At 36.8% G+C, this 27,474-nt stretch overlaps 2 protein-coding genes across 4 annotated transcripts in view; both read left to right on the top strand.

Moving 5' to 3' along the window:
* The window catches only part of LOC149935433 (uncharacterized), a 58,810-nt gene extending 52,311 nt beyond the window's left edge, over positions 1-6,499 (top strand). Inside the window, exons 3-6 of one of the 2 annotated variants that reach the window (XM_090154120.1) lie at positions 334-549; positions 3,675-3,863; positions 4,067-4,273; positions 5,705-6,499. In XM_090154120.1, coding sequence (XP_090010246.1) covers positions 334-549; positions 3,675-3,863; positions 4,067-4,273; positions 5,705-6,015 — 923 coding nt within the window. In that variant the 3' untranslated portion in view covers positions 6,016-6,499. Of the gene's footprint in view, positions 1-333; positions 550-3,674; positions 3,864-4,066; positions 4,280-5,704 lie in introns of both variants that reach the window. The other variant, XM_090154119.1, reaches the window with a different exon arrangement.
* Positions 6,500-10,275: 3,776 nt separating this feature from the next.
* On the top strand, positions 10,276-26,395 carry LOC149935434 (transient receptor potential cation channel subfamily M member-like 2). Of its 2 annotated transcripts, XM_090180788.1 has the most exons (33): positions 16,284-16,325; positions 17,314-17,487; positions 17,741-17,953; positions 18,026-18,205; positions 18,283-18,507; positions 18,579-18,783; positions 18,846-18,917; positions 18,980-19,257; positions 19,317-19,410; positions 20,002-20,123; positions 20,189-20,380; positions 20,453-20,654; positions 20,719-20,845; positions 20,910-21,162; positions 21,239-21,323; positions 21,919-21,970; positions 22,028-22,226; positions 22,293-22,436; positions 22,509-22,739; positions 22,792-23,026; positions 23,088-23,196; positions 23,363-23,552; positions 23,622-23,755; positions 23,816-23,936; positions 24,602-24,623; positions 24,685-24,852; positions 24,927-24,960; positions 25,024-25,179; positions 25,253-25,430; positions 25,492-25,593; positions 25,656-25,758; positions 25,843-25,943; positions 26,010-26,395. In XM_090180788.1, exons 1-33 carry the CDS (start codon positions 16,299-16,301, stop codon positions 26,118-26,120), a joined length of 4,839 nt encoding a protein of 1,612 aa, XP_090036914.1. In that variant the 5' UTR covers positions 16,284-16,298; the 3' UTR covers positions 26,121-26,395. The 2 variants fall into 2 exon arrangements, with proteins under 2 accessions (XP_090036915.1, XP_090036914.1); XM_090180789.1 differs by lacking the exons at positions 16,284-16,325; positions 17,314-17,487 and adding an exon at positions 10,276-10,665.
* Positions 26,396-27,474: the final 1,079 nt, after the last annotated feature.

The raw sequence follows: 27,474 nt of genomic DNA on the forward strand, positions 1-27,474 counted from the left end.
GCACGCAAATGGCACGTAAAATATTGATCAGAACGATCTAGAGCGCTCGAGAGCAGTCAAATGGAAAACGCTGTAAATATTTGGAAATTTTTAATTTTTTTTAACCAAATTTCTATAGTTCGCTTTCTTCGGCCACTACCATCTCTCTCAAACATCCGAATCGTTTTCGTTGTTTACTTTTCAGTTTGACACACGCAATATTCCGGGCAATGGTAGTTTCTAATGCGCGCCACTTTCGAATAATGCGGATTTATATCGTCCCTTATACGTCGGGCGTGTCCGCGTCATTTCTCGCGCCTTTTTTTCTGATCTTTTTTTCGCGTCTTTTTGCAGAAGACCGGGATTTGCTTTTGCCGCCGACGAAGAGCAGCGCCACCATCTCCGGGCTGGAAAGAGGCCGCCAGTACACCATCGTCGTGTGGGCCATTTATGGCGGAAATGTTCGCTCTCCGTCCCGGAAACTGATTGTCTCGACGGCAGGCGGCGCGCCAGCCGAAGACAAAAACGAACTCGCAGTTAGCGACGAAGTTAATCCCGAGAAAGAACCAGGTTGGTGGTTCCGACGTCCGAATCTTCTCTTCCGTCTTTTCCTCCGGGTCTCCAATCTCCATCCTTCTTTCGCACCCCTCCATATCTCGGGTTTTTGTCCTCCTCATCTGATTGGGACTCGTTCGGACGGAACAACGTCCTTAACTCGGTTTCGCGTCGACGACGCCACCGCATTTTCCCTGATACTAGTTGCGCCCTTCGTTCCATCAACTGGTATATCGAGACCAGTTTCGCGTCAACGTGATGGCCACCATTTTCTTCCTCCGAAGTACCCGTCCGTAATTGGGGCCATTCAAGATGGCAGCCTCCCGATATTAGCGACGCGAAAATGGTCCTTTAATTCGTAGGCCATTTAATGATATAACTCTCGATTCATCATCCGCGAGAAACACTTTTAGCGAATCTTTTTAGGCGCTCCCCTCTCGCGGCGCGGATGACTAAATCTCTCTCGACGTCGTCTGTATGTAAACGAAGGTGGCACGCCGCTCCGTTCCCTCCGAACGACTCTCAAATGATCCGACGTAAAATAAATGAGTTGATTATTAATGCTGGTTGAGACGCTCGAGACGCGAAACTCTTATGGGAAGCAAATTGTGATTTATTCCGAGAGATAGATTCAAAATTATTAGTTAAAATATATAGAGCCGGACGTCGCTAAGCTTAAGGGGCAAGATTTACGTGATTTTTTCTTCATTTTTTTCCCCGCCGTACGCGATATCGTTGGGAAGATAAAAGAATGCCTTTTAAAAATGTTTGATTTATCGCGGAACAGAAGTCAACGACGCCTCGTTAGTTATTCTTATAACGTATCAAAGTGGGGAGGAATTAACGGCTTCTAACATCATTAATTAGTTCTTTTTAATTAATCCCATCATAACGACGACGGGGTGGACGCCGCGGGTCGAAGAGGAAAAATGTCTTTAATCTTAACACTTGTTCTCGTTTTCGGCCAACACTCGACTGGTGTTTTTTCGCGCGTCGTTCGGCATAAGTAACGTAATAAACATAAGTATGACACTTCCTATTCACCCAATGCAAATTGTTTAATGATAGTCTGTTTCGCCAATGACAACGTAAACCATTACGTACCGACGGACTGACAACTCTCCGCGAACTGCTCCTAGTATTTGGAAGATCGCCGACGGTCCTGGCCGGCAGCCTTTTCGACGGACCAGCCAAAGCCTATTTATAATTGAAATTCTTTCAAAAGAGTAAATAACGCTTACTTTTCGGAAAAAATGCAAAAAAAAATAAAAAAACCTTTTATAAACACTGGCTCCATTTCGAATTTCAAACCTAAACGCGTGACGCTCGTATTTCTCGCCATCAAACTAACCCGAGGGGCAGGTCACTTCCTTGATTAAAAAGATTAAATCCGATTTAATTGTGATTATTTTGATTAAAATCAATTTAATTGTGATTATTTTGATTAAATTCAATTTAATTGTGATTATTTTGATTAAAATCAATTTAATCGTGATTATTTTGATTAAATTCAATTTAATCGTGATTATTTTGATTAAATTCAATTTAATCGTGATTATTTTGATTAAATTCAATTTAATCGTGATTATTTTGATTAAATTCAATTTAATTGTGATTATTTTGATTAAATTCAATTTAATTGTGATTATTTTGATTAAATCACGTTTAATTGTGATTATTTTGATTAAATCACGTTTAATCGTGATTAAATGATTAAATCACGTTTAATCGTGATTAAATGATTAAATCACGTTTAATCGTGATTAAATGATTAAATCACGTTTAATCGTGATTAAATGATTAAATCACGTTTAATCGTGATTAAATGATTAAATCACGTTTAATCGTGATTAAATGATTAAATCACGTTTAATCGTGATTAAATGAGTAAATCGCGATTAGAAATTAGAACGAGAATCAAACACAATTACGATAGAACCGTCAATATTAATAAATAATATTAGATTATCGTACTTTAGTTTTGATTTTAATTTTAAAATCTCGATTCGAACGATTAAAATGATTAAATCGCGATTAAAATGATTAGAATGATTAAATCTCGTTTAAATCGTGAACATATTTTTTAATCTTGATAAGATTTTTTAATCTTGATAAGATTTTTTAATCTTGATAAGATTTTTTAATCTTGATAAGATTTTTTAATCTTGATAAGATTTTTTAATCTTGATAAGATTTTTTAATCTTGATAAGATTTTTTAATCTTGATAAGATTTTTTAATCTTGATAAGATTTTTTAATCTTGATAAGATTTTTTAATCTTGATAAGATTTTTTAATCTTGATAAGATTTTTTAATCTTGATAAGATTTTTTAATCTTGATAAGATTTTTTAATCTTGATAAGATTTTTTAATCTTGATAAGATTTTTTAATCTTGATAAGATTTTTTAATCTTGATAAGATTTTTTAATCTTGATAAGATTTTTTAATCTTGATAAGATTTTTTAATCTTGATAAGATTTTTTAATCTTGATAAGATTTTTTAATCTTGATAAGATTTTTTAATCTTGATAAGATTTTTTAATCTTGATAAGATTTTTTAATCTTGATAAGATTTTTTAATCTTGATAAGATTTTTTAATCTTGATAAGATTTTTTAATCTTGATAAGATTTTTTAATCTTGATAAGATTTTTTAATCTTGATAAGATTTTTTAATCTTGATAAGATTTTTTAATCTTGATAAGATTTTTTAATCTTGATAAGATTTTTTAATCTTGATAAGATTTTTTAATCTTGATAAGATTTTTTAATCTTGATAAGATTTTTTAATCTCGATAAGATTTTTTAATCTCGATAAGATTTTTTAATCTCGATAAGATTTTTTAATCTCGATAAGATTTTTTAATCTCGATAAGATTTTTTAATCTTGATAAGATTTTTTAATCTTGATAAGATTTTAGTAGCCTGCCCCTCGAAATAACAAACTATTTTGACAACTGAAAAGAGTAGGAAGGGACGAGATTCCTCCTCTAAAACTTCCTATTTGGCAATCACTCCGCGACAGACTATCATTAACCGAATTCGTTTTGTGTCATACTTATGTTTATTAGGTTACTTATGGTTCGGGAATGAAAGAAATGCGCATTTGACTAACACCTCTTTTGTTCTCTTTCTTTCAGCGCATTGTAACTGTAGCTCTCCGGGAACGGTGGCTTGCACCCGCAGGACGGAATCGTTCGTTTGCAACTGCTATAAAGCTTACGAGGGCAAATGGTGCGAAAATTGCGCCGCCGACAGCCTCCGGCTCGGCAAACAGTGTTTGGAATGTCCGTGTACTAATGTTACCTCGACGGGAACGTGCGTTCGAGGTATGACTCTTATTTGTCTCAGCCCCTCGTTCGTTTACTTTCCTTTTTTTACGAGCGACCTTATATCGATTCGGTTCACGCCAGAGTATCGAATGACTAATGTTGTTTCCGGGGGATCCTGGGCGTCTCCTCTTCTCTTTTTTTTCATTTTTGTTTATTCGTCCCCTTACCGTGGCCCCCCTTTTGATTCAATCGCCTTCCAGGAGCCGATGACGAGCCGATTTGCCAGAGCTGTCTACCGGGACACCGAGGCCCTTCGTGCCAGTCCTGCACCGCCGGCTATTTCTGGAAAGAGGACCACTGCCAGGTGCAGGTCAATTGCCTGAGTTTCGCCCTGTGCGCCGAGGACAAGACGGCTCCGGGTTGCGCCGACTGCGTCTGGCCCCCCACGGCGCAGAAAAGCAATGCCGGTAAATGTAAGACGCTTTCTTATATTTCTTATTACTCCTAAACGCGCTACCTTAAAGCGAGAGTCAAGCGAGTCTGAAAACCCCTATTTGAGAAAAACCAGTTTTAAGTTCGAAATCTAGCGTAATAACAATGATAATCTAATAATGAAAATTTAAAAAAAAAATAGAGTGAAAATATATATTGAAAATTTTATACTGAGTCACCTTAAAAGGGAATTGTCACCAAAACCAAAATTTACGAGGTTTTTTTACAGAATGATAGAAAATATATTAATGATTATGTCCCTGAAATTTTATAGTTATTGGAAAAGTATTTAAAAAGTTACGCTACTTTTTCCGCAACCTACATCAAACGGCTCCAAAAATTTCAGAAATCGCGGTTGAACCTACGTGCAGCGGCAAAAATTTGAGAAAGGGCGGCGTGTAAGGCGTATTAAAAACACGATAAACTGCAATCTACGAGTATAACTCGGTTAAAAAGCCAAGGAGAATGTCGTAGCAGACGACAGTTCCGACCGAAAAACGATAAAACCGGGGAAAATAATATATCGTTCACCATCTGGTTCACGAGATGGCGCTGCAGGTAGGTTCAACCAAGCGGTTCTGCGATTCTCGAGTCGGGGTGGGGGGGGGGGGGGATAAAACACGAAATTTGGTTGCTAATAATAAATCAAATACTGGAAATATTAACATGAAATTTTTTGTATAACCATTTTCGGGCGTCCTCTATCCATTTAAATGGTTTTTAACCAATTTCAGAGTGGTGACAATTCCCCTTTGATTTAAAAACACTCAAGGCAAAGAATATAAAGCCCCAGGAATGGAAGGTGTAGGTCCGTTTAGTGGAACTTTTGCGCCTCCCGTTTTTAAAGATAGACCGGATTGCGTTACCCGTTTCCGGTTACTCTGATTTGCTTTGCCGGAAGTTTCTAATGCAACCAAAACGCGTGGCCAAAATATCAATCCTTCCATTCCTGGGGCTTTATATTCTTTGCTCAAGGATTCTTATTTTGAATTTCTTTCAATAGTCACGTATCTGGACTTACTTGACTTTTGCTCTCAGGTAGCGAACTGTCTTCGCCTGTTCCCGACTCAAATTACTACAGACTTTTTTATCTCTCCAAATCGACGATGTAATAAGGTTTACGTCTTCGAATCACCGCTGGTGAAGTTGCTTTTTTAATAGACCAATTAACCATACGTCTTTGTGGGACGCTTAATCGATAAGTAAACGAAGTAACAGCGAGCGAAATAATTGGTAAGGCAGTTGGGAACAGTCGAGATACCTCGCCAGTAATTCGTCCAAAGACAAAATCAATACCGCGCGTTTCAACAAGTCCGCCCCGCCCCCCTTGCTATCCAAACAATCCTTTTTATTTGAAAAACTATCCGAGCTAAATCGAGGAAAAACGATTGGTGTATTATTTGCAGCTCAGACGATCGCTGACGGAACAATTCCCTTGGTGGCTGTCATCGTGACGCTAGCCGTCATCGTGTTGGTGGCGGGCATGGCCACGTGTTACCGGTATTGGACGAGACAACGGACGCGCCCCCGGTTGCCTTTCTTCAGCGTCGAACACCGCCAGGAAAAGGCCAACGAGATTCAGCCCTTCGAGTGTCAGTACCAGCATATTGACGCCTCGATGGTACGACCCGGATGGAACAACACGACTTCGCCCTTGACTACCGAGGTTGACCCCGAAGCCATTCACGTCGTCAAAATAGCCACCGTTCGAGTGTGAGACGTCACGTCAGACATTCGACCCGCGCCGGAGGACTAGGACGACAGTTGGGGGGGATTATATTAAGCCGGACCTGACGACGCGGTGTCACGAGACATACGAGAAGGACAGTCAACGGATGACCTCTGGACCTATGTTGACGAGGTCGAGATCCTAGTCGACGCTTTGTGGTGTTGGAACTAATAAAATAAATAGAATGTTAGGTAAACATTTGTACGACAAGGAGCGTGTACTGAGACCGACGGAAGCGTGTGGATTTTACTCTTCCAAGTCCGTTTTGAGTATTCAATATTTTATCTATTTCGAATCTGGCACAAATCCAGACGCGCGTTTAATCATTATTATTTCATTCGAATATAAAGGCTTCGTTTCATTTTAAAGATTAAATGAAACATGAAAATTTAATTTGTGGGAACTATTATAAGTGTAACGCAATCGTGGAGAGAGTTAATCTTTCACTAACTAGGAGATAATCACCGATTTTGTTGAAACTAGGTGGGTATGTAGACCTTATGGTAACATGAAATTTCACCAAGGGAAAAGTTGCAATGGACATTAGTTTCGCCATGGCAACCGAAAATGTTTTTGACAACACAGTACGTATATTTTCTCATTGAAAATTACATGGGAATCTGAGCGCTTCTGTGAAAATTTTCAAAACCAAAAAAATAGATCAAAATCGACAAATGAAATTAATTTTATGATATTTTGATGAATTTTGGTCAATTTGATCAAATTTGATCAGAATCGGTAAAAATGGAGAAAAGCGAAATATAAAAATAAAAAGTTGTATTTACCAACTAATCGCCAAATCGACGGTAATAAATGAATTTTATCAAAATTAATAAAATAGAATTTAGTTGTTTGAATTTGATCAAAATTAATGATTTTAATTAGAATTATTATTATTATTGTTTAGAAGTGCTCAGATTCCCATGTCATTTTCAATGGGAAAATATACATACTGCGTTGTCAAAACCATTTTCGGGTGCCATGGCAAAACTAATGCCCATTGCAACTTTTCCCTTGGTGAAATTTCTTGTTACCATAAGGTCTACGTGCCCACCTAGTTTCAACAAAATCGGTGATTATCACCTCGGGAAGTCTCCTCGTAAGCTAGCCTGCCTTTGCTCTTGTCCCTGTCTGATCACCGAATTAATTTCCCAATCTTCTCCGAACGTAACTCTCAATGGAGGACTCCGCTATTGAACATCTTTAGCTTCTCTCAAACCGCGCGTACAAAGCTCTTATTCTAAACGCAGGGGAGGTTCCATTATTTAAAGTTAATGGCCTACTCCAACCACGACTGAACAAAAATCACAAAATCGCGGCCCGACGAACCTTTCGGGGGAAAAAGGTCTATAATAAATCTACTCTCTGAAGGAATTTCAACCCGGTTACAAAAATAGCGAAACCCCCGCGAGGTACCTGTTGATTCTCTTCTGATTTTGCTTTTATCCCCCCGTCTCCCCCATCGAAGAAACTCGAGTATCTTCATCAAAATACCCCCTTCCCCGAATCCTCCGAGAAAATGAAATTCAAAATCAGAAAAGCACGACCAAAATTCATCTCAAAATATTGCCAAATATTCGTTAAATGGGAAAATTTGATACGTTTCTAGGATATCATATATAGCCAACTGAAAAAGAAATGATCAAATGATAATAATGTCGACGCAAAATATTTCGCTCTTTTTAATATATTTTTCGACTATTTCGATACGTATTCAGCAAATGGGGCTATAAAAGCACCCTTACCACTCCCCCCCCCCTTACGCCTTGTCATCAAGAATGCTTTCATTATATAAACAGTCTTCTAATTATCGTCGTCAAACACAATTTTTATCCGTTTTTATGTGAGGGGAAAATGATGTATAGTTGTTTAAACAGTGTATAAAAATCCGTGGACTCTTGTTTCCTTCGTCTTAGACGTTAAAATTCATACGTAACAAAAGAAACTAATTTATTCGGGGCCCTGATAGTAATCCATATTTTCTGGTTTATTTTAACCCCATATAGTACGTATAGAGAGCTTTTAGTGCCTTCGAAAATTATTGAACGGAAAAGTGTGGTGGAAGTAGAAAACGAAAGCTTATTTATTGCAGGAATCTAAAAGCGAATTGTCATTAATTTCGAATGATTTGTTTACTAAATTATCTAGATATTTTAATTTGTTACAACGTGAAATAATTTTTTAAATTTGTTTAAATAGACGTACTTTTAATTCGGTGGCGTAGTCAGTAACGCGTGATAATGGGGTTCAGGTCAGGGATGTTCGATGGTTTGGGCGCCACCCCTCGTATACGCCACTTATTTTTATTTATTCAATGGTATAGTTGACTACGTTATTATAAAGGCCCCTGCACGCGAAATATCTTCAATTTATTTCTGGCATTCTAGGTTACCCATTCTGGCCACTAGGTTCTCTCGTATCTTTACCCAGTTGCCTAAGCAACGGCCAGGTTTCACGTTGCATTGAAAACTGTTGCATTTTAACAAATTTGGTATGTCATACACGGTGTGTAGCTTCTTTTAAGAAATGTAATTCCAAATCAAAGCGCCATCTCCCGGTTATCAAAAGCGAATAAACAAGTCGTTGCGTCGTTAAAATGTAGTTCCTTTGTCGGGAGGCTTGCGCGGGCTTTTATAATAACGTAGGCAACGATGGTATCGTTTCTGTCGTGGCGGAAATAACCCCGATTTAGCTTTACTAGCGCCATCTACCGCGTACGTTGGTCACCAACATACCTCGTATCTCCCGGTCTTTAAATTGCCGTCTGTAGTCATTTGTTTCGTACATAATCTGAATATAATTCATTGTATGTGTTGCTCAATTCTCATTCATCTTCGTCAAAACAGTCACAATTAAATGAGTTTTAAGAGAATGAAATTATTATAATTCTATTCGTCCTTCCCTCGTTAAAGACACATTTTTTCATCTCGGAAGATTTTAAGGAATCCCAAACGCGCAATCATTTGCAATAAAATATTGAGCTTAATATATTTAAATATGAAACCGTATTTATTAGATAAATAATTGTATTCTTTTTTTTTCATGAGAAATGGGCGTGGGTGGAAATAGTTTTTAACGATTTAACTTTTTATTCTGACCCTTTATGAAAATATTTTATTTAAAAAAAAATGAAATGTATACTACCTAAGAAAGGGTACACGCTTCCATAATGGAGCTTAAAGTCGGGAATAAATAGTATTATTATTCAAATTGGATTTTTTGCCCCCCACGTTTAAACCTTATTTCTCGGTACGTTAAACTTTGGTAAAGTTTTTCGTTATATTTGTAAAGAGAATTTTTTTAGGACCTAAGAAAGCGTTTTCAAGGCATAGCTAGTCAGATTATAGTCAGATGTAATTCAATGGAAGAAAATATACAGCTAAGGCAAAAAAACCCAAATTTTTTTATTTATAAAGCGTTTTTGGAAGTATTTCATTCTCAGTTTTATTTTTTTAAATTTACATTTTTTTTTTCAATGTAATTTTATTTTGAGAGATGTTGCCAAATCGATCTTAGTTCGCGCACTTAGGCATGATTAAAATGAATTAACGGTTTAGTCAGCGATGATAGCACCCCCTTCGTTTAATAGAACTGTTTGGGCAGCTTCTCAGAGCCAAAATAAATTATTTTAATCAAAATCGTCAGCATACTTTCCATAGCATTAAAAAAAAACACTATCCAAAAAAAAACCTTTAAAAGTGATTATTAGTTGACCCGCGTAACTATATTAAAATTAATCTTGTACCATTGTAATATAATTGTAATTCTTAACAAAACAAATATGATGGGTTGAATAATCCTGTATATTCATAGTTAGACTATTATAAAGCTTATTATAAGAACCAACGTCACCACGTGAAGTGTATTTGTACAGGTGTACAATAAAGTGACTTTTTGCTAAAAAAAATTGGTCTTCTTATTTTGATAATTTCACTAATTCGTTTCTTTATATAACCCTATAAGCCTATTCCAAATTGTTTGTTTTGCGGAGGATTCCGGAAAATCCCTGATCGACCCGTAAACGTAATGAAAAACAGAGTTTTATCGATCGTGTTTCGCCTTTCCCGCTTTCCAAAAGCGCGCCGATCGTGGGAAAATCGTTAAAGAGTAGGAAAACAACGAATCCTGGTGGAGGTTTTTGACACCCATCAAAAGCAATGTATCTTTTTGCGATTGTTATTCGGACGCAAACAGTAACCTAGGGAGCTTTTATTATCAATCGGGTAAAGCGGCGTTTTAGCATCGGCGGAGTTTTTACGAGTGGCTCCGAAAAGCATCTTCTTTTATGGATTTGTTTGACAATTCGGTGGGAGCAGCCGCTATCTCGCGCTGTCAGCGCCGCCTTTCGCCGAGATAAAAAGAGGGACAAGAATCCTGACGGTTCTTGACGAGGAATAAAGGGCTCGCTTCGACGATGTCACCCGAGCGTTTCCGTTTCGTCGGCGCTGCAGCCGCGAAGAACAATCTCGCTTTTATCGGCGACAAGTTGGAATCATACTCTTCGCTACGTGTTAATCAGTAATGGGCAACTCAAGCAGCGGCCAAGGATCTTGTTCCGGCTGCCACGGTAACTCGAAGAGCCTTCGATGTTGCCTTTGCCGAGGCTCGTCGGCCCGAGTCAGCGATGCGCCTAAAAGGGTTCGTACACTCGCTTGATCTTGTAAATACTGGAGGGCCATTTCGAAGCTGGTAATTTTTGCCGGCGAAGAATGCCTCTCCATCTATCAATTGATAGTTGATAGTGTCTGTTCTTAGTGGAAGGCGTCGATATCGAAAGACAACGGCGGCGTAAGCCCCTGACTTTGCAAATTGGTGATCGAGGAACGGGCTGTAGGGATGAGATTCGGGAGGGGGGGGGGGGGGGTGCTAATGACGGGAAGTGGAGATGGATTTCCCTTGTAAAGGGTATTAGCTTCGCTAGCCGTGATTACGCGTTGCTGTAATAAACCGATAGTTCGGCGTAGTTTCGTCGTAGTTTACCAAACAACTCTCATTACCTATTTTTCTTTCCTATTAGTCCCGATATGGTAAAGAAACCGTAGACTTAAGTACAGACTATCTTTTCTCATTACCTTCTCCCTCTTTGACGGTACCGGAACTAATCCTAGAAGTTTGTTTACTAGCTAGTCTTATAAGATAAGTCAGGGCCTAAATCCTACTACTACTAATAGACTCAAAGTAGAGATGAAAACTGATATTTTTTTAGGATTTGTAAGAACAGCCCAAATAGAAATCAATATAATAAATTAATTGTGTAGTTTTAAACTATAATCGTAAAAAATATCCACTAAAATAGATCGGTTTGTTAATTTTTTGCGTCGTGTCAAATCTCACTACTCAATTGTGAAATTTATATTCATAACGAATGTCAAATGATAACCCGATCAAACGCTAAATGCCGTGACAACGATAACGCGTTTATCTTCTTATTAGAGATAAATCAGGACGTGATCCTCTCCTATAATTGTTAGAAAGGTAAATGACATAATAAGAGAATTAATATTTAGGCATGGGGGTGTGTTTGGTAGCCACGCTTACTATAAATAAATTGTCTATTATATTATAGGTCTCGTAGACCACCTGCATTTTAATCATTCTGTTCGAGTCTGCCGACCATTGACCTGAAAATGGAAAAGGTAGTCTATCAAGGAAAAATAAAATCGTTAAATGGATATTCTTCTTCTATCGTATAAAAAATATATTAAAGGAGTAGTAACTTTAGCTGTCACGCCTTTGTATCTCTAGGTTCTAAAACTACGGGTTTGCTTCGGGGTAACGTATATTTCAATAGACGAGACATATTACCGGAAGTTAATAGGTCTAAAGTACCCCGGGACTATAATAATCAGCTAGGCTAACCACCCAAGGCACCACCTTAGGCCTAAGTCATCAAGCGACTTTTGAAGCCATTAATTCAGGTGGCCGGGTTACAATGCGTAGGAGGGTGGTGACAAGCCCTGCAAGCCACGCGTTTGCGCCAACAACTCCCTACACTAACTATTACCGTTAACCTCGACAAGTTTTTATGGAAGGGGAAACCGAGGAGCTCGGGGGAAAACCCCTTTAACCAGTGGGGAGAGAACTTGCAAACTCGACGCGGAAGGAGTTGTTCCGAGTTTTCACCCAGTGCCACAAGCTGGGATCGAACTAGGCTCCTCTTGCTGCGAGGCCAAAGTGTAAACCACTCCGCCACCCCACTATAAATCGGTAGAGTCGCTATTTCTATTTTATATTTTCTGTGGTCTATCAGGGCACAAATTTTCAATATTCGGAAGAGCTTCGTAAGACTCAGGCGAATCGAAATTAGGTTAAACACACAATCTTTCATCTTATCCAGATACTTGTAACTGACGCCTTCTCAGCAATCATCTTTTTACACACTCTCTTAGACAAACATCCTGTGCGGCAGTTATTTTTCAGATAGTTTACGAAAGGTACAGTAACGGGTACATTCAGCCTTAACTACCTTTGAGCCGCGATGTTAGGTGATCAGCGTTTCTCGCAAAACACTCTTATAGATAAAGTTATTGAAAGATAAATTTTCAACTAACGAAGTAATATATCTCGAGGATTTATTTACTTAAGCTTAAAAAGTGCTTATAAGCTCGTCATCTCTAAGACATTAACGGCCATCAAAAGTTCTGATTCGTTTTCTTTCTGTTCTTTGGGTCAAAATACTTTTTGGCAGTCGTAAGATGCAGTCATAAGTCTATTTATTACGGTTCATAAGTGTGACTCTTTGGGAAATTAGCTCTCTGTGAAGTCAGTGACACAGTAGCAGTCAAATTTTTAATTATTTTAATATATCTATTTTATCACATTGCGCTCTTTTTGTGTGGGTAGTTGTTATGGCTCCCAGGGCCCCCAGAGGTCCTATAATTCCTATAAAATCCTATATTTTCAAAAATGTCCTATAACATCCTATCTTTTTAGCAAAATCCCCCAAAAAGTCCTATAAAATCCTATAATTTTGATATTTTGCCCATTTCAAATCCAACCACGCAGTGAAATCGCAAAATTTAGCTATACGATAAATTCCTATACCAAGTCATTCTAGTCTATACTTTTGGTTAGCTACTAGTATATTTTTGTGATAAAATGGTTAAATCGTTTCTATTTTTTAAGTGAAAATCAAAGATTTATTTCTCTAAATATAGATTTTGTTTTTAAATGTATAAAGTTAGTAAATTAAATAGCATATAGAGTCCTATAAAATCCTATAACTTTGTAAAAAATAGTCCTATAAAGTCCTATAATTTTAGAAATATAATCCTATTTTTCCTATAAAAAAATTTAAGATTTGAGTGGGGGCCCTGGGCTCCTAGCAATCATCAAATTAAATCGCTCATTGGCATACTTAAATTATGTTACTTATGATACAGGGAGCTAGGCGCTTTGACCTTTATACGTGGTTATCGAAGGCCCTCGGCGCTATTTAGCTTGTTTTTGTTTTATGGGGTATTGTACTTCCGATTTAAGCGCTTTACTACGTGATGAGAATCATTATTGCGAGTCTGGGAATCGTTAGTCTTCGCTTCCACAATTTCCCGGGTATTGTTAGGAAAACGCCCGCATTACGACAACAACGCGTAAGAAAATATTCTAAGTGTTCGCTAAGAGCTGATGAAAAAACCCTTTCGCTAGTAATTGCGAGCGTGAAAATATGACTTAGCACTAGTAGCTGATAATTTCAAGCGAAAGTGTAAAAAATCTGTTTGAAACAGATTAACGCGGAAAATGAAAAATCTAGCAGCCGAAGCGCATTTTAAGTATTTTTACCCGCTATTGGTTGTCAATTATAATTTTTATTTTTAAAAGAGCTCTGTCAGAAGTGCGTCAGACTTCTGTAACTGTTACTACCTGGAAATCGAAAAAACATCGATTTTCTGTAAAATTCTACACGCTAACCTTGAAAATATTCCATTGTAGTTTAGTAGGGTACCTAGTGTTAACAACGGTATCTTTTATTGCATAAGTAACATAATTACAATAAGTATGACACTTGTAGCTTGGTCCATGACTTTTTTCTTACTACATCTTCTTCAATGTAAGACATTAGTAGAAGCGTAAGTAACATTAGAGAATAAGTGCGACTCTTGTAGCTTTTTAAATTTATTTATTTACTAATAACACCATATGTAACATAATTTCTCATAGAAAATATTGTAATCAGACGGAACATTCAATAAGGGACCCAAAAATGCTAAAATTGTTTAATCCTTGCGCTATTGAAAAGGCACAAGCTAAACTATAGATTGTTAAAGTTAGAAATGCGTAAGGAATGCTTCACTAACTTCCGTTTCCCACCAGTAAAGCTGATGACACGTTTTTCGTAACGGAGCCGGAAGTGACGTAATTTACGTCACGTCCCGTGAACAAGGTTTCATTAAAGAAAATACTTTTATAGCATACTAATGAGTGATTATGTTGCATATGATAATACGTTTCTTCGCCAATGATAAATTATTTAAAGGATTACCAAATCCATCATCCGGAAATTTGGTAGTTTTTGCATTCTGGGCAGCCTTATTCCGCCAATCCGATATCGAAAATAAAGGTGAATGTTGATAAAATCAACAATCACTCCATTCAAAATGCATTTAGGTCTCAAATTGGAGACGAAGCGGTTGTTATTAATAATTTTTTTTGTTCCGATTCAATAATCCATCGTTATTTTGTCGAAGTAAGTGTTAGTTTAGGAGCAACAAACATAGCACCCCACACAAGGAGAACGCAACCCGTCAAAAGTCATGCATTTTCTTGTGTACATTTTTCATTGGTTAGAAGCTTTAGCGCCTGCTGCCGGGGTAAATTCGGAAATTGTCTCCCCCCCCCCCCCCGCCCGTATAACGTTCAGCGTAAAGGCTCGTCCAATGAAATTGGTACGCAACACTGCCTTAGCGTGTTTAAAGGCTAGTTGCGTTCTCCTTGTGTTTGTTGCTCCTAGGTTTTAGCAAAAGTCTGATAAGACCTTTGGTTTTAGTAAGAGTTAGTTTTCTTCATGAAAGCGTTTTAAATTTCTCTAGGCGTTGGCTTCAAATGTAAAGAACAATTGGAAGTTCACTACGGGGGAACGCTATTTTTATATTATTTGACTCAAAAGTCATACTGTGTTATGTTAATTTTTGTAGAAGGATTAACGTGGGAAATTCATTTTGGACGCGTTTTAAATTTCGCTAGGCCTGTAATCTATAACGGGAGGGGAAGCGATTACATTCCCGGAAGTTCAGGAAGTCGCAACCAGGGTTGGATATAAGGATATTTCTTTTAGTAGTCACTGACTAGTGGGGGTAAAAATTGGGGTATAAACACAAGGAGGACCGCCAACATTTTGCTTTACCCGTCAGAATTAAAATAGGAATTTATTATAACTTGAGTTACATGACTTTGGCCAATCACAGTTTTTTCACGACTAAGACTAGTTTAAAATATTTTCATTGATAATATCATCGCATTAATTTGAGATAGAGATTCTGAATCAGAACTGGTATGAGGTAGAGTGGACTCTTTGGACTCTTGATTTTTTACAAGCTCTACAATTATAATATTGTGATTTGTTTTAAATAAAATGGGATTGATGAATTTATGATTCGCCATTATTCTAGTTGACTAGTGAGTTCCCAGATTTCGATTAATTTTAGTAGTCGGAGCATTTATTTTAGTAGTCAAATGCCGTGACTAGTGCCTTATGTCCAACCCTAGGGGCCTATTCTGTAAATATTCGAAATACAATTTTCGATCAAAAACTAGATTTCGAACTTCGAGATCTCGTTAAAGATTTCGAATAAGCATAAATCAATGTAAATTGTCGAAGTCAATCTCGACCAGGGGGGGCGATTCTGTAAAAAATCGAATGGGAATTCGATCTCGATACCCTATACCATGTCGAGATCGACTTCGACAAATTGCATTGATTTATGCTTATTCGAAATCTTTACCGAATACCATTGGTCGAGATCTCGAAGTTCAAAATCTAGTTTTCGATCGAAAATTCGATTTCGAATATTTACAGAATAGGCTTCATGGTATAGGGTATTGAGATCGAATACCCATTCAATTTTTTACAGAAACGCCCCCCAGGTCGCAACTAGGTGGCGATATTTTGATATTCTTTGACTGTCACCGCGAAGGAAGAATATAGTAAAAAAAATTAGCAAGAATCATTCTTATATCTGGTATTTTACTTATGTTAGTAGCTGTCTCGCATGCTTCTATTTCCAGTCTATGTATGGGGGGGAACGCGTACCCAAACACGCCCCTTCGGTTTACGAATGTTGGCTTTCGAGCAACGCCTTCAGGTAAAAGTGAACCAGAACGATCCTGGAATTTCGGCCCTCACTTTTCGTAGAATCTTAGGTATCATGCTTCCGTTATAGAAGGCAGTTGAATTAGTATAAATGATTTGGTTTCCGTAGAAATGGCATGGACTTCCCTTTGGATCAAAATTTTGGGATCGCTGTTTCGCTTTGCCCCCCTCGTCGCTTTAGTCACGAACAGTTGTAATATCGCGTGGTTCATAGCTCGAAATACCATTAGGGTGTGCTTGGTTTTTTCTCTAAAAGACTAAAATCAATATTTGAATAATGAATTCGTGTTACTCAGCTTTTTGCACGGTTTGCGTTCATTTCGGGGCTCAGTCTGCGGTTAAGGACCTGGTTTTTCTGACACCCTGAAGTAAAAAAACACACATTTTCTAAGCACCGAAAGTAAATTTTAGCTATGTATATAATTATTCAATAAAATTTTAAGTCGCGTATGTTTTTAGTGGCCCTAGATGTGTAGCGTAGGTTTCAGTCTTTTAGTAAACTAATTACTATGAAAATGTAGAGGATTATTGAGTTCCTGTGTATTGTTTGAGCTTTGGTTTGAGTCATTTGCGCGTCTTGTTAGATAGTGATACAGCGTTTATTTTAACTATACGAAGGAAAAGAAGAAAGACATCGCAGGAAACACGCCGAACAGCAAAGTTCTTCACTTTTTATACCTCTACGGGGTGAAAACGGTTTATAAGTGCAATTTTCACGCCGTTCTTTGTTCTTTTTCTAATCGGTTAGGCCGTTTCGCGTCACTTCTCAAATCCGCGGCGTCTGCTCGTGGATTCGGAAAGTTGTTCGGGTCTACTCCTTGACTTTAGTTTGAATTATATAAAGATAATCTTCGTGTTAATTGTAGCGAATTACCACTTAATGTAAATATTATATAAATATATATAATTAAGTTTATCAAATTGATACCTTCATTTAAAAATGTAAACGAGAAAATGACGTCATAATTGTCAGCTGTAAGTTGGATCAGAACAGAGAAGCCAAGTTCGAGGAACGTGAAATAAAAATGCCAGAAATGGGAAGCAAAACCACAGTTCGATCTAGCGAAACAACGCGCCAGCGATTTAATTTTGCACAATTCGGTCGACGTATTATAAGACCATTTCGTAGTAGATATCCCTATGACGAAGTCGATGTGAGTATTTATTAGCTTATTTAAAATTTTTGAGATATATGATTGATTAGATATTTAGAGATGGTTATTTTTGGGTGTAACTCGCAACTGAAAATTTATTATAATGCCGGAATCTCTCCTCTCACAATGTAAACTTCACCTCTGATCTGCCTTTTGCGCTAACTGTCAGTTAACATCTAATTTCTGATTTAGCTTTGGATAATCTTATCAGTTAAGCATATCAGCTCTTGAACTTTATTTTTGTTATTAACAGACTGATTCACGTGGGGCAAATGATCATGAACTGTCACTTAGGAGGAGAAACACTCAACGATCTTTACACCAACAATCCCAAAATGAAAAATCAGTGGATCGTCAAATCAGTTACGCACCTTCCGTTAATTTTAGCGAAGATGCTGGGCAACAGAGAGTTCAACCTATCACTGCTGAAGTGGCCTTTTTCAAAAATTTCGCCTACGAAGTGGCGGTGATTAAAAATTAGGAAGTAACTGAAATAAATGAAGTACCTTACAAAAAAAATTGCAATAATTGATTGTAGGGTCATCCATTTATGCGAGTGGCCCATGACATTGCGATGGATGAAGTTGTACATGTTTTCCAAGATGAGTGGAAGATGACAAATCCTAGAATCATCTTACAAGTGGTGTCAAATCTCTCGTCCCTCAGTTCATGGCATAATACAAAGCAACTTGAAAATTTTGCCAAGGGAATAATTAAAGTTAATATCTTAATTTTTTTTATATTTAACCCCTAAATGTTTATATTAAATTAAAAAAAAATTACGTACCAAAACAGGCTGCCAATACAACTAGTATGTGGATTGTGACACCGGGGTTAAATGTTGGCATAGCTAAGGTCATTGGAGATGCTAGAGCTGATGAACTCAAAAAGAGGGAAGCCTTCAAGTGCCATAAACACAGAAAATATCATAACCGAGGAAAAACGTCCCACCAACCTATAGCTCTTTTTGGAATTATGAGGGATGATAACCTCTCTTACGCTGATTCTTTAGACTGTTCAGTAGGAAGTTTTATTTTTTATAAATTTGTTGCTGAAGATGTGTAAATGTTATTATCCTTCAAAATTGTCAGCTTGGTCGTATTGAAATTGAAAATGAAGGAAATTCTGTGGAAGACAGGAGATACGAGCTGAACCCGGATCATTCCCATTACATAATTGTCAAAGATGGCACCTTCAATCGCACTGGATTATCTCATTTTGTTTTGCGGTGGCAACAAACTGTAATTAACACAAACATTCAACACGCACAAATTGCCTCTGAAGATATTGGGAAAAGTAATACTTTTTGAAGTGGTTTTCTATTTTGGTTACTTTTCAAATTCTTTCTCTTATTATAGCGCTTTTAGCGGAGGGAGACGAGTTACTTTCCAAAATTGCTGTCCCTATAGTAGCTGTTCTAGTCGATGGAGGTTAATAACATTTTTGTTTTATTTTTAAGAGCTTAATGCTAGACTCTTTTTCATTGTTTAAGGTTATGAATGTGCCAGACTTATTTTGGATACATTGAAAAAAGGCATTCCCGTTGTGGTTATTCGTGGTTCAGGAGGTCTAGCAGATTTGATATCATATACGTATTTTGCTATTTTACAAAGAAGTGACCGTGTTTGGGATACAGAATATATTGAAGAGTTCCTTAAGCCCGAGCTTTCGTTGAAGATAGCTCATCATTTTCCTGCTCTAAGAGAAAATCAGTTAACTAGAAATCTTTTTAGAGAAAGAATAATTGATTGCGTCAGACACGCTAGAAAGGTATAACTTAATTAATAATGTTATCAAATTTATACTTATTAATTTTTATACAATTGTAGAAAGAACAAGTGTTTTTAACTATTTTAAACATGCATAGTTATTCTTGTAATTTGGAAGACTTAGGAGACTACATATTAACGGCATTATTTAAATGTAACTATTCTCATATTAATCGATGTACAGGGTGTCCACTAAAAAATTATCCAGAGCTAATAATTGAAAAGCTCTTATGGCCTTGAACCATGTTCTCAAGGTCATCCAAAATTATCTTGATAACAGTTGGGCTTAGAGACTCCGTTCCCATTAGAAAGGTGTACGCCTGAAAATGTCGATGCCGTAGCACAAGTACTTTCTAAATTATTAACACCTAAACATGATCTCTTGGAAATTTTTATTTATGACCTTGTTTTTGGTGTTTATTTTCTTGGCTTCTTATTGGGCTATTTACATCGGTTCAGAAACACTTGGACATAAATCCCGAATGTGCACAACTTTCTCATTGAAAAGGAGTCTCTAAACCCAATGGTTCTCAATATGGTTTTTGAATAACCTTGAGGACATGGTTCAAGGTTATTGAGTTTGGTTTCATCTAATAACCCCATGCACGTGCTATTTGATCTGAAAATATCAAACTCTTAGGAAAAATAGCTTTCCAACTATTGACTCTGGATCGTATTTTAGTGGACACCCGGTGTTAAGAATTGTATAAAAAATGATAAATTACATTATTTTATCCAATTTAAGCCCAGGAAACATCGAACTGGGATGTACAGATGCAGAAGGATTTAATTTTAACACTAGACTGGAATAGTGAGCATTTAGCCACTTCAGAAGTATTTAGAAAAGACCCCACTTTTAAATTTAAGGTTTGTTTCATCATGTTGATATCTATATGAATTCATTGAGCCTGAATTTTTGAATTTTTTCCAAGGTTGATAAAGCGGTTTTTGAGAGAGCATTGACCCAGAATGACCGAGAAGCATTTGTTGATTTGTTTTTGAGGCAAGGGTTTCAGTTGCACAAGTACCTTACACCCAGACGACTTAGAAATCTTTATTTCAAATCTCAAGACCAGGAGTTTTTTCACACTGTTTGCTGGGAAGGTGTTTTAGGTCACGCAGCTGTATGTAAATCTTTTTCATAAGGTTTTCCTTCTCAGAATCTTCGCAGGCTGTTAATCCCTTTCTATTTCCAGTATACAAAACCAAATAAGTTTTTCCTGGAACATGATTTAAATTGGTTAATTGAACAATTAACTGATGTTCCACAATTTATTAACTCTCAAGAAATGCACTTAAATGCTTTGAGTATGTACATTGTGGATGCCCCTAGCGCGGAAAGGAAATCTTTAGCCATTTTAACATTGTGGGCTGTGCTCACGGACCGTCCAAAGTTAGGTAAACGCAGATTTGTTAATTAGTCTTTTTTTTCTTTAAATTATAATGCAACTTTTGTTTTCAGCTAAGCTTTTATGGAAACATAGTGACCAGCCAGTTCATTTAGCTTTAGTAGTTTCGATGATGTACGCCAGATTACTGTATTTTATTAATGATTCGGTTATGAATCAGAAAATTGAATGTTTAAAACAGTTAAGTAATTTTTTTTTTGTACTTGCAATATTTGATGATTTTTGACAATATTGTGTTCCACAGAGAGTTTTCTGACATGGCCACTAGTGTATTAGATGCTAGTTTTGAAGAAAGTATTTGTAGATCTAAGGAAGTTCTTTCAGAAGAGAGTGCAGACTGGGGAATGAAAACGGCAGTTGATATTGCGGCTTCTGCTAATAACAGAACTTTCATGTCTCATCAGTGCTGCCAGAAATGGCTCACGTCGGTTTTTATGGGGAAAATACGCATTAGGGATGTTTCTTGGGGACCATTTACTCTTCCACAGTGGCTTAAAGCAAGTATCAGTACCAAAAGGTTTTATTTAATTATGGTATTTAGTATAATATATTAATTTTGTTATTTTTTTATAGATAATATTAAGTGCAACGCTTATATTTCCATTTATGTATATATGGGTAGTTTTTATAAAAGATCAGGACCAAAGTGAGATGGAAGGTTGGTTTTTTTAACACATTATAATGTTAGTAATTTTGGGTTGATAGGCCGCGGTAATATGAACTACAACTGCCACAGCTAAAATTAAAAAAAGTGGCTCCATATGCAGCTTTTCGGATTTTAAACAGAGTTAGTGTAGACTACATAATTAAATTACATCATAATGCTCCATATATAATAATAATCAGTTAGGCTAATACCCAAGTCACCTTATTGGGCCCAAGTCATTGAGTGACTTTTACTGCCATTGATTCAGGTGGCTTGGTTAAACTGCGTACATAATTTATTGTTTCTAATGTCTGGGTCGTGTAAATTAGTTCCCCCTGCTGATGATACACTGAATATGGGGAATCAAATCACCAGAACAAGTGAATTTCACTATTATTGAGATGGGGAAAATAGGGAATCAAATTTCTAGATCACTTGAGTTTCCCCGCAGACTACTCCTTCCACAATGGGTGACAAATAGTACCAACCATCGCGGCTATATCATCTGAAAATTAAGATTTTAACTTTTAATGATAAATTAGCCACGGCATATCCACATGTTAGTATACTACTTTCTAAGTTTAAAACTAATTTATCTTTTCTTCAGAATTGACGGAAGGTGATGAATTAGATGGTGAAGATGGCCATCATGATCATGAGTATGTCAGCCAAGATTAAAACACTAGTCTATTTACTTAATTATTTGTGGTTTTTAGCAAAAGTAGCAATATTCACGGGAGCATTCTAGCACGTCAAACTAGCAATGAACAAGGTGGGAATGTTTTCGCTGAAATCAAGGGGAAGCATTCGACTCTTTTAAGAAACCGGGAAGTTTTTATTCACTCTAACCTTCACATTTGGCAAATGGTGCCCATCATGTGGAGCGCTCCCATCACTAAATTTTGGATGTTCCAAGTACGCTCTTACATTCTCAGTCTGTTTTTAATTACACTGTATTGTAAAGTCCTCTTTTCCTTTTAGATATTTTATATGATTTTTCTTGGACTCTTCAGTTTTGCTGTGTTGTTACCGTCATGTGGAGATAGATACATTGATATTGCAGTGTGTTCATGGATAACGCTAATTATTTTGGAGAATGTTCGAAGAACTGCCATTCTCTATAAAGTAAATTTTTTTATATATTTTTATAATTTTGGATCATTTTCAATGAAATTTTTATGCATGATTTTCCCTTAGAAATATGCCAGTGTACCATTGTTTTTGAAAGTATTGGAAATTGCTCTTTTTGTCATTTTTCTCCTGTTTTATTTGACTGCTCGCATATTATTTGTTGACGCTTACCTCGATCAGTATAATACCAAAGTAATCCTCTGTGTGGGGCTGCTTTATTTCTATTTCCGACTCATTGCCATTTATCTACCCATCTCGCCTACTTTGGGTCCTCTATTGTACCGAGTTAAATTAATGGTAAATTTTCACTATGAATATTTTTTTATTATACTAATGACAAATCTTACAGGTTTTAGTGGACTTTATAAATTTTATGAGAATGGCTATTTTAGTCATAATTAGTGGAGGAATAGTTATCCACGTAGTGCTTTATCCAGATTATCCACTGGAAATGGAATTATTCAGAAGAATATTCCACAGAGCTTGGTTTTCCATGTTTTTGACGCCTATTGATGATCTCGATCCTAAAGTCAGTAGAAATTGTACCAGAAAAATTGACCCTGAAACTTGCTATGCTGGAAATTGTAAGATAACAAACTTTTTCAATGTTTTTACAACTTCATTTTCTCACAGAATTTCTTTTAGTTGAAGACTATACCTGTCCGAATACTGGTGTATGGCCTTACTTGTTTTCCATACAGTATTTTGTTATTTTAAAATTAATTCTAATGACTCTGCTCTATGCTCTGTTTAGGTACTTATGAAAGTAAGAACCCATAAATGTATGTAGAATCTGTAACTATAGCTTTAGTTTAAAGAAAATTATGGTATTACTGAGATTCTATTTACTTTTATGGAATCTTGATGAAATTGATCATTTTACTTACAACTATGCCTATCTTTTTTTTTTTCAACTTTAGCGCAACTGCTGGAAAGTTGATCTCAGAATCAGATGCCATCTGGAAATACCAAAGATACCGACTAGTCATGGACTTTGCATCGAGGTTGAGGCTGCCAGCCCCTTTAAGCTTAATTAGCTTTGTGATCTTGATTTTGGAGTTTATCTTCAAGATGATCTCCTGTCAATTTTGCCGTAAAATGGACTCGGTGGTTAGTGGAAACCCACGAAAAAATAGTCTTCTCAATATGGGAGTCAGCCTTATTTCGCGTTTTTTCAAGGATGGTCTCTTACACGCTACCAGCGCTGAAATGGGCAAAGACTACAGTTACTGGAGGCATTTGGCACAGGAATATAGCAAAAAGAAAGAATCGAAAGATAAAGAGGGGGCCAAAATGGAAAAGCAACTTGAAAGGTGATAAATTATTGGACACCCAGATGGACACAAATAAAACTTTTAAAAAATTTCCTACAGGTTAATGAGTATGGCGGATGATATGGAGTTTCAGAAAAAATCAAGCTCTGCCATTAAAAGCAGAGTCAGAGATTTGGAAAGAATCACGAATCACGCTGTCGTTCATTTGGAACTTGTTAAGGTTAGACTTAGAGTAAAATTATTGAAAACTTTGGCATATAGAAACGTTCTCTGCTGAAACTAAGATAACTATACATCAGGGTTTTTGGAAATTAAGGTTCTTAGTTCCGTAAATAATTTCGGGTTGATAAGCCGCACTCAATTGCACGTGGGAAATAGCTCCATAGTTGGCTCTCAAACTTGTTTGCCGTGACAACACACTGAAAACATCTTTTTTCGCCAGATCGCGTAAGTGTCTCGCCAATGGAACGTGTTAAAGAATGTAGAAACTAAAAAAAATCATCTGCTGACACTTGCTACGATTTTTTTTAACGTAACTTCTGCCTATCACCCCTAATTTCTGTTAAACCTGGTGACAGAAATGTAAAATTCATTGATCCACCTTGAATACGAAAGTTCATACATTGCCATATTGCATAATAACATTGTCATTGACGGCAGGCCTAAAATACAACTGCCCCACCTTAGGAATGCATTGGTAAGATACATTTACATGTCGATGACTTGGCGTAGAAAATGATATTGCTTGTCAAAGGGAGAAAAGTCTCAAGTTAAACCGCATGCAGAATTTTTTTAACTTTTAGACCAATATAACCCACAAGCTTATCTACCCGAAATTATGGTCATTGAATTATTGTAACACTAAATGTTTTTGATCATTTTCAGCACATGATTGAAAAGAAAGAAGGTATATTTCTATTTTAGGAAGAAACAATTATGACTTTTGTAATTAATTGGATATGTTTCAGAGGGCATTAAGAGCTTGACGTTTCTTCATATGTTGGCTCGTACTTCTCCTTACCCATCAACTAGAGTACAAAGATTACCTGTACCAGATAAATTTGTTCCTTGGGAAGTTATGTGGGTGGAATATGATCCAGTAGCCTATACACGTCAAAAGGGCGATTTTCCTATTGGTGTGTTTATATTTTCCTTTCACCAGAAAGTAATCATATAAGTGTAAAACCATTCTAACCCTTAATTTTGCCAGATCTTCAAACGTGGGTTGATGAAGATATGTTACTGTAAGTTAACTTTCAAGAATCTTTTCAATGTTCAAAACTTTAATGAGAGGAATTCACCCACAGGCTTCGACACATTCAAGGTTCTGAAGAAAAACTACCTATTCTTCAATGGAATAGTATTACAACAAATGCTGCTGGTATCAGCATTGACCGACAGTCTTGGATCACTGGAAGTGATGGAAGGATTCAAATATACAAACTAGAAGAAGGAATTCCCAAGTAATTGAAAAAATATATATAATATATATGATTTAAGTTCTTATCAGCTACAAATTTATTTATTATTAAATAGAAATCCAATGGGAAGAACCGGATTGAGAGGTCGTGGAGCATTAGCTCGATGGGGACCAAATCATTATATATTAGTTATAATAACCAGATGGTTAAAAACAAGGGTTTCAATGGCCAGTAAAGGTTTAGAATTTGTAATTCAAAGAACTGAAAGAAGGGACCAATTTTCAATTCCAGGGGTGAGTTGATTCAGTCGAAGTTGTATCCATTAGATCTTCCTAAATTTTGGTTTGTTTTTAGTCTTTTGTTCCGGGAGATGAAAAGTTCGAAGTAATTCAGAACTTGTTTAAACCATCAGATGCCACTAGTACACCATGGAAAAAAGAGTCACAGCTACATGATGTAGGTGGATATAATGAAAAGTTTTGGAAAGTGTGATAAATGATTTACTTCGGAATCAATAGTTTTTCAGTAATTGTCGGCACCCTAGTGACTCGGATGCTGTTGATGGAAGTGAGGATGCTTCTCATCCAGGCACAAGTTTTGTTTGTAGTAAAATCTTTCAAGGTAAGATTGATCACAAATGCTCTATACTTCGTTATTATTTTAAATATTTTGATAGTTTAGAAAGGTATTGTAAATTATTTTTAGGTTATATGGATGATCCATTTAACACTGATAATGCATGGAAAGAAACACAGCTATGGTGGGTTCATTTTCCAGGCATGGAACACTTGGCTGAAAAACTAAAAGTTGGTCATCAAATAAATATTTTTCAGTACCTTTTTTCTTTAACACATTATAATAACTTTTCTTAGAAAAATCTAAACTGGAGGGTTGTTACTGAAGATGTGTTTAGCAAACTACCCGCTGGACAAGGAAAACTTTTTATGGAAGTTGTGAATCGGTTAAAACCAGCGGTACTGTGATATTTTAAAACCCTATGTTTTCGTAATTTTTACATTTAGAATCACGGGTAAAGTAATTTTTGGCATTATCAAAGATTGAACGCTTTCATATAGACCATTTTTTATTCTGTTAGTAAGTGCTTTTTCAGACACCTTTTTTTATTGACCAATTAAAATGTAAATACTTAATAACTGAAAGATAAAAGAATCATGTTGAGGTATTAAATTGATTAAGCAATGAGGAAAATTTTGTGGTCGCTATTTTGTTATCTTAAAATAAACGTTAATAAATTTTACTTTAGTGTAATTTTATATTTTATATCAATATTTTCTTACATTGTTAAAGCTTATTTCATTTATTGCGGGAAGTGGAGAAGGTACGGAACATAGATTAATTCTTTGCGTACCTGACAATAGGTCGGAGACCCATCATGTAAGGACGAATGTTACAATATATACATCTTAACATCATACATTTTGAGATAGAATTTAAGTTATTTCCTGAAGTAGAAATTTTCATAGATGGACAAGGGCAAAAAGGAGTGCTGATTACAGCAAGACGGAACCCAAGGGCGCGTCAAAATTCTAAGTCTGTGAGAATTCGGTAAAAAGCGTCAAATCTAAATAGATTCTTCTACTAAATATGGCGGCTTACGAAAATCTCACGAACGTTGTAAACTAAAAGCCTTGGACAATAAATATTATTTTTACATGATTTCCAAAGTATGTGTATGTCAACTTCTCTTGAAAACCCTGATTGCAAAGCCTCCTCGTGGCGAGAGCCGGGCAACGTATGGCTAATAACCTGCGGCTGATTTGCACAGGTACACTGTCCCTATCCGGATTGTCCTTAATGGGGTCACTGGTAGTGTATTCGGCTGCCGGGCCTAATTTCTGGGCCTGTTTGCGTCTTCCCTCTGTTGCCTCCCGGAGGGGAGACGTATGTCGTTTTCCTTGTTGGGCCTGGATTTTGGGTTCGTGCAAATGGTGCTCACCATACCTGTCATTTGATAACCTTATCGGGGATGGTAATTGCAGTGGAATAGAAAGTCTCTCTAGCCCTCAGCTGTGCGAGGGTGGGTTCTCGGGCAGGCCCATGGTGTCGCCTTTTGTTGGGCCGTGATGAGGGCGTTTGTTTGCCATCTGTGAGCCTGTCTTTATGGCTGTCTCACTGGCCGAACGTTTGTTTCACAAAGTGCATTTTCTGTCCGGCATGACTCTTTGTCTTGTGTGCCGCCGTAGTGCCCAGCGGAACGGCGGGGTACAAATACATAATCTTATGTATGTCAACTTCTCCTTGGGTGCAAGGGCGTATTTAAGGGGCGGTTTTGGGGGTTCAAACCCCCCCCGAAATGCTGATGACCGGGGGGGAGGT

Source organism: Leiobunum rupestre, chromosome 7 (assembly GCF_980474605.1).
Source record: "Leiobunum rupestre chromosome 7, qqLeiRupe1.1.hap1, whole genome shotgun sequence".
Classification (NCBI taxonomy): Eukaryota; Metazoa; Arthropoda; class Arachnida; order Opiliones; family Sclerosomatidae; genus Leiobunum; species Leiobunum rupestre.

Bases quoted from the DNA above. Each gene is read 5' to 3' on its own strand.
- LOC149935434 (XM_090180788.1), top strand. From the start codon at position 16,299: ATGTTGGCTTTCGAGCAACGCCTTCAG. The intron at 17,954-18,025 runs GTGATTAAAAAT...AATTGATTGTAG, and splicing joins ATTTCGCCTACGAAGTGGCG to GGTCATCCATTTATGCGAGT. The intron at 22,227-22,292 runs GTACGCTCTTAC...TTTTCCTTTTAG, and splicing joins CTAAATTTTGGATGTTCCAA to ATATTTTATATGATTTTTCT.